The sequence below is a fragment of the Sardina pilchardus genome, chromosome 11, assembly GCF_963854185.1.
Source record: "Sardina pilchardus chromosome 11, fSarPil1.1, whole genome shotgun sequence".
Taxonomy (NCBI): domain Eukaryota; kingdom Metazoa; phylum Chordata; class Actinopteri; order Clupeiformes; family Clupeidae; genus Sardina; species Sardina pilchardus.
Genome location: NC_085004.1, coordinates 14,400,467 through 14,407,518, shown reverse-complemented (window position 1 = coordinate 14,407,518; position 7,052 = coordinate 14,400,467). Strand labels below are relative to the sequence as shown.

At 38.3% G+C, this 7,052-nt stretch overlaps 1 protein-coding gene across 1 annotated transcript; it reads right to left on the bottom strand.

Annotated features, from left to right (window-relative positions):
* Positions 1-265: 265 nt before the first annotated feature.
* On the bottom strand, positions 266-5,808 carry mesd (mesoderm development LRP chaperone). Its single transcript, XM_062549832.1, has 3 exons — positions 5,636-5,808; positions 4,828-5,060; positions 266-1,168 (listed from the first exon to the last, which is right to left on the bottom strand). Exons 1-3 carry the CDS (start codon positions 5,792-5,794, stop codon positions 934-936), a joined length of 627 nt encoding a protein of 208 aa, XP_062405816.1. The 5' UTR covers positions 5,795-5,808; the 3' UTR covers positions 266-933.
* Positions 5,809-7,052: the final 1,244 nt, after the last annotated feature.

The following is a 7,052-nucleotide window of genomic DNA, read 5'->3' as shown; positions in this document are numbered from 1 at the left end:
CTAATAGATTATAGACCAAAGTGTGCAGAATTTCTTTGTAGAATCTGTAGTTAACAGCACACATTAGTCTTGAAGATCACAGTGACACATGATTCCAGTTAAGGGGGGAAATTGCATTGTCATTGGCTCCTACTTAACCTGTAGCTATAACTGTATTGTACTCAAGAAGACAGTATTGCAAGTCCACAAGCATTTTCTATGGAATATCAACTTCCAATTACAAGAAAAACTATTTTAGAACAAAAATCATAACCAAATGTAGGAGTTTTATGAAATAAATCCCTAATGTAGGTTTATTTATAGTTGGATTATCAGACGGAATTTTCAAAAAGCAATTCTGAGCCTTGATCTAGCCCACACACATTCCAAACCTTGAATTACATGCTTGTTTGCCTTTGCATTGGTTGTGTGCATGACAGGGGAAAAGGACATTCACAGTGAACATAAAACAGTGAACATTTTACAAACTCAGAAAACTCAAAAAGAAGTGCATTGAATCATAGAGTTAAACACTGAAAACACAAATGGAATTGTAATGCAATTATAAAGTAATTGTCATTACCATGTACCTTATTTAAAAATTGGATACATTTATCCTGTTCGAATAAGGCAAAATGGATATCAGCACAGGTAAACATGGATTTAAAAAGTCACTAGAAATCAACAAATTATCATGTGTAGGATACAGAACAGTACCGGGTACAACTCATCGTTAACAGTAAATGCATCAGTGAATTCTGTAACAAAAACAACCAAACATTTCCACTGAGCAAATATTGAAGGAAAAATGTTGAATAGCCTGGTTGACCAAGCAGTGACGTCACGACTGTCATTCCCAGCGTCCCTTGAGCTGTTTTCATGTGAAATCGCTGAGTCACAGCTGCCCTTCACGTCTCCCAGAAGCCGCTGGGAGGCCACTATGAAGACGCCACATCAGAGCTCCTGCTTGCTTTTGCTAGCTTTGTTGGCTGCTTTTTTATCTGTCTTTTTCTTGGCGTCTTTCTGATCTTTTCCCTTGGCATCTGGCTTGGCAGCTTTCCCAGGGTACACCTGGCCTTCCACGGTCACATCTTCACAGCGGTCCTGGGCCACCAGGAAGTCTTTGATCTCCCAAGCGTAGCTGCCGTCACGCAGCATGAAGATGGCACGGTTGGAGCCCACCACGAACCTGGAGAGAGAGCATCCCAGAGATCACTCAATATCTCTATTTGCGCACACACAAATGAACTGTCAGACACAAACAGCAGCAAGCGTGTCTGTCTGTCTGTTCGATTTTGTTATTTTTAGATATGGCAAACCAGGGACTGACAACCGAATGATTTTTATTTTGTTTCATTCTGAACAAAAAAATTATGTTTTCCATTCCTGGTTCAGTGTTGCAAGCATAGACTGTAAAGCCTTTCCTCTAAACAGTAACCGTTTAGAATGTTATAGAAGAATGGTTAACAACGGTCCTTTAAAAATTGCATTGCCATTTACAAACTGATTTATGGCAGGTCAGGTGGTGCAATATTATACAGTACATTCTTATTTCTGCCCAACAGTCTTTAAACTTAAATCAAAGGACATTAAATATTAAGGCTAACTGTTAAAAGCAAGATTGGAAAGAAGACAATTAGTCTGTACAATATTAGATCTTCAGGCAGACAAAATATCCTTGCTTTAAGCCCTGTGATAGCCTAAACTATGTGTGGTGCTACCAACTACACAACTGCATGGCTTATACATATTTTCCTAATGTCTCTGGTAGCCTGTTACTTCACACAATGTTTCAGTGATAGTGAAGTAAATAACCACAAATACCGTTATCAACCAGTTATCCAAAATTGAAAATAGTATTTTCACTCCAGAACAAGTGAAATTGATTTTGTTCCGGTTTTCGGTTACATTTCCCCCCCGATATTTTTTTTTCTTTCCGGTTTTCGCTTTTTGAACCGTTTATTGAACCAGTTATCCAAAATTGAAAATAGTGTTTTCACTCCAGTGGGGTATACTACGAATCTCGCTGAACATAACCAAGCTTTCTTAGGATAACCTGGATTGCTAAAAACGAAAGTCGCAATCAGAGTTGAGTGGTACTACGAAACTCACTCACGGATGAATTTATCAAACTAGGCTTTCAGCTCAGATCTGTGCGCGTTCTCGTGGTTGGGGTGACTTTGACCAATTGGGAAACGTGGGGACGCACAAGACCGCCTCGGTTTAAAAATGATAACTTCCGCATTTATGAGCGGTAGCAAAATCTGGTCTTTTTTAGTGTCCAACCTATAACATCAAACAATCGATGGTCATCAGATATTGTATGCTATGCATGTCCATAAAAGTGATATATCTGCATGCGCAACATAGTTAAAACGCCTTCGAGTTTCAAAATGTTTGAAGAGGCGAAGTTGCTCCAGTAGATGCGATGACAGATTCTCACACGTGAGATGACTTCGTTTTTCAAGATAATTGATTGGTCAGTAGTCAGTAGGATTAGTCAGAGGGTGGTGATTTTTCACGATTTGAGCTATAAGTTAGCACATAACCTGCTCCCGACCAGGGGTGCGTTTCCCGATAACGATGGATAGACACTCTTACGAGGGTTTTCTACGATTCATCTTAAGATCGATCGTTAGGATTTGCCGACTGTTTCCCGAACACGCTCGTAGCGTGAACGCGCGTGCACTGCTCTTACGATGCTCTTAAGGGAGCTGTCCACGATAAAAGTTCTGAAATATCCCCTAATTTGATGGTGATGTCAGGTGACTGCACGTCATAGCTAAGCCACCGTCTGAACTTCGGATCTATACATTAATTAACATCAATACGAAAATAGAAAACCTTTGACATCTGCATGTAAGCATTCCAATTAACCTAGGCCATGTACCACACGCATACATACTTTTGCATTATTTAACATTAGATTGTTGCCCCGTTTTTATGTTTGTTGGAAGATATGTATATTAGGCTTCGGCTAGCTTACTCCTACATCGTTTATGCGAGTTCTTTGCTAACCTACTTGTGAGAGCACGGTGTGCTGCCTGTGCAATAATGTTTCGTGTCACTTAAGCAGACGTTTGAATAAAGAGGTTGATAAGAAAATTAGGAAATGTGTAGGCTTAAATAACATAGCCTATAGGCTTAGATTTTGACGCAGAACAGACTATTGTCACATATTCCTTTCTCTGTTTTTACCTCATAAGCCTAATAAAAAAAATAAAATAAAAGGCTACACAAAAAGATAATGGCAAACTTTTCTGGCAACGTCTCCTTTCATAACTTGTAGGCTATTCTTGTCCGGTTTTAATAACATTATGTCCATTGAATGAATGCTATTTTGCACGCTAAAATCTGAATCATCACAAGTAAATTTACAATAAAGAATGGTAATGTAAGTTGGATCATTGTATTCTTAGTTGTAATCCCCCTGCATATCCTGCTGGTGACTCCACTGAGGCATTAGGCAGTAACGAGCCTTAGGCAGTAACGAGAACTCTGTATCACTCGTAGATGTACGAGTGTTTTCACAATGCTCTTAAGCTACGATGGTTTCGGGAAACAGTCGGCAAATCTTAAGACTGTCGTAAGAGGGACTTTACGATCATCGTAGGCTTACGATGCTTTCGGGAAACGCACCCCTGAGGTTTGGTTGCGAGCATAAGATACCATGGTGATACAGCGACGCTAAAACAAATCCACTTTCGTATGACAGCATACCCTGGCTTTGAGCGCAACATACCTCGCTAACCCACTAATCGAGATTCGTAGTATACCCCACCGAACAAATTAAATTGATTTTGTTCCGGTTTTCTGTTACATTTCCCCCCCAAGAATTGTGTTTGTTTCCAGTTTTCGCTTTTTGAACCGTTTCTAATCCCTGCGGCAAACTACTACTTTAAACACAGTTTGGAATACTACATCACACCCTCAGTTCATAATATTTTTTCTTGATATGCAAGCCTGCTTTTGGATTGCTCCAGGATGTTGTCATTACATACTAAATCCTCTGGAGCTAAACTTGACTTGAGTTCTCGTGAGGAGATTTCACCATGTGGAGAGCATGTGTTACAAGTTATAAAATTGTGCAGACCATGTCACTGCGGTACAGAAAAGAAGAATTGACTGTTTTACACTGTTGTATTTTACAACAGAAACACCTTTGACAGAACTTTACTCTTTCTATATGTGCTTGCCAATTGAACATTTTATGAGATGCACCTTGATCTGACCTTTCACTCATCCTCCTTCATAAGTGAAGGTCAAGATTCACGAGGCCACCTTGTCAACTCAGGAGACTTGTATAACATACAATATATGACATATAATACATAATATATACAAACACATAATTCACATAATAAGGTATAATTTGCATATTATGAAATATGCAATGCCTACATAATTTGGGAGGCAAGAGTAATCAACAGAAAACCAATATAATACAGTTTGATCATAAGGAATTATGTATAACTTAGAAATGTAAAATGATGTGACAAAATGCCTTTTGTTAAATTGCTTTGTGTTGAGAACAACTACAAAACACGAGGCAGTGTCTGCCACTCTGCTAGACCAGTAATCAGCAGTAAAATACCCAACGGCTTAATTACAACTCAAAACATCTCCAAAGGGAGACGGGCATTTCTACAGTAACTCTCCATTATTTTGTGGTAAACAATGTAAGTCAGAATTAAAACCAGACTCAAGCACATGTATTCTGTGCCAGATTTGTATGATCATGTAGGAGGACCGAGATATGGTGACACCTTGCAACATAAAATCATCGCCCTATAGGAGAGTATGGGGCAATCATTAAATAATGCTAAAGAAACTGATGTATGTATGTACCTCTGAAGATCATAGTTGGCGTTGAAGAGGCTCGACTGCCACAAGCTAGTGACCTCCTCCGTCTCCTTCTCGGTAGGATTCCCTGACACAGACGCAAACACCATCAACGTCTTCCCCTTCTTGGACATTTTCAGAAGTTCTTCGGGCTTGGATGGGTCCACTTTAGAGAAGTCTACAGGGGGAGGGGATCTTTTGTGTTCAGGGAGATCACCCTCCTCAATGTCATCATCTTCCTGAAAAACATTGGAATGGTTTGTTCACATGTGGAGGGCCTACATTTACTGAAGCATATCTACCTTAAAGATCTAACTACTCGTTTGCTCATAATCATTTCAGCAAGTGAAATCCATATCCAAAGAATGATGTGGTCCCAAAGAGACAGTCGTGAATTGATGCAGATAACAATCTATACATCAGGTGCCACACATGACAAGGAAGATCACTAAAATCTAAATCAAGAAAAACATTCGAAGCAACGTTAAATGTTGTGTGAGCGCCAAAGCAGTCGACTGTAAACGAGTCACCTGACAAGGTAGTGATGCTGTTAAACGTTAAACGCACAGAAGTATGCTAGTCAGCTAAACAAAACGTTATAGTCGACAAACTTCCCTAATATGGCCATCATTACATGAACTACAACATTATGTCCATTTCGTCCACTGCCACACACAACTTCACAAACCAAAATGAGGGCAGCTTGTTGCTTCAAGTTAAGATAGTATCACACATCACTATTCATGTGAACTTAGATTTGGAATAGGCTAACGTTAGTTGCCAAGAGAGAAAGAGAACTTAGACCCCAACTGACCTCCCATTGTTCCAGAAGTCTCGCCATGTCAGCATCATTATAATCACGAATGTCTTTCTTCTTTTTCGATTTGGTGTCTGTACATTGTACAATTAGAAAAGAAATAGCAAAAATGAAGAGTATAACACTGAATATTCTCGACTTGACGGGGGACGCCATCTTTACTGCTGGTGCACGAGCTGGAAGTCTCTGATTGGCTAAATGTCTATCGTCACAAGTTTTCTGAAGGGGCGTGTTTCCTGCCAAAACCAAAGCTGCAAGGAAAGAAGAAGAAAGTAGTTTAAAAAAAAAAAAAAAAAAAATATAACAAATGGATGAAGATTGGGAGGATGATGATAATGATAATGATAATGATAATGATAATGATGATGATGATGATGATGATACATTTATTACACTCTGCTAAGAAACTGATACAAATAGGCACTGGAGGAAAAAACAACTCTTGACTTCTAATAAATGCATTCCAACAGTTCTGAAACCTGAAGATGATTGGCAAAGTCAGGGATTTAGAAATGTGAAAGTCTTTTTTAAAAAAAAAAAACCAACAACAACAAAAAACTTTTATTCTTTTGGGGAAAATCCAGAGTCTTTTCCCCCACTGACGAAGGAGACGAAGGAGAAATAAATCTCTCTAACCAATTGGCACTCCATAAAGTATAATTTAAAATCATGATCTATAATATCATAAAATATCTTTAATCTGAAAGAGACATGTCCATACCTAAAAATGCCCACGCGTAGCGGCTGGGGCCTTCTTCAGGGCATTTTTTATCCACTATTATACCTATACTGAGCGATGTTCTGAATACCTGCATAATCATAACAAATACAATATCATAAATGCGTGTGGAAAAACAAGAATGATGCTTCTGTGTTCATTCACAATTGGATTTGGGCTATACTTAGAGAAAAATATTTTATTTATTATTTATTGAGTTATTTCTCTAAATTAAATAGGCTATGGTTTGTATGTTTATGGCTTTTGTTTACATGAAAATGCATTATTTACATTGTGAATATTTTATTGTTTTTAATATTCATTGTTATGCTTAATGGCATGAGTTGCAAAGGCATATAGGGACAACTAGTGTTATAGAGCTGAACACATTTATGTTTGTGTAAATATATACTATAAATTGCTTTTGTCCAAAGTAACTTATAGTATAAACACTAAATAACAGTTTGAAATAACGTTGAACCTAAATGAGTTGCAACTCGTATCTTTACATGGGAAAAGATAATAAGACTAAGCATACAGTATGCATACATCTGTTCTGCAACTTACACACTTCTAAACAATGTTATTCTTCTCTACCTTCTTAATCAAAGTTAATGTCACATGGGCATCCACCATGGTGCCCTTGAGCAAGGCGCTTAACTCCAAGTTGCTTCAAGGACAATGTACAGTAATCCG

Bases quoted from the DNA above. Each gene is read 5' to 3' on its own strand.
- mesd (XM_062549832.1), bottom strand. From the start codon at position 5,794: ATGGCGTCCCCCGTCAAGTCGAGAATATTCAGTGTTATACTCTTCATT. The intron at 5,061-5,635 runs GTCAGTTGGGGT...AATGTTTTTCAG, and splicing joins GACTTCTGGAACAATGGGAG to GAAGATGATGACATTGAGGA. The intron at 1,169-4,827 runs GTACATACATAC...CTCTCTCTCCAG, and splicing joins GCCAACTATGATCTTCAGAG to GTTCGTGGTGGGCTCCAACC.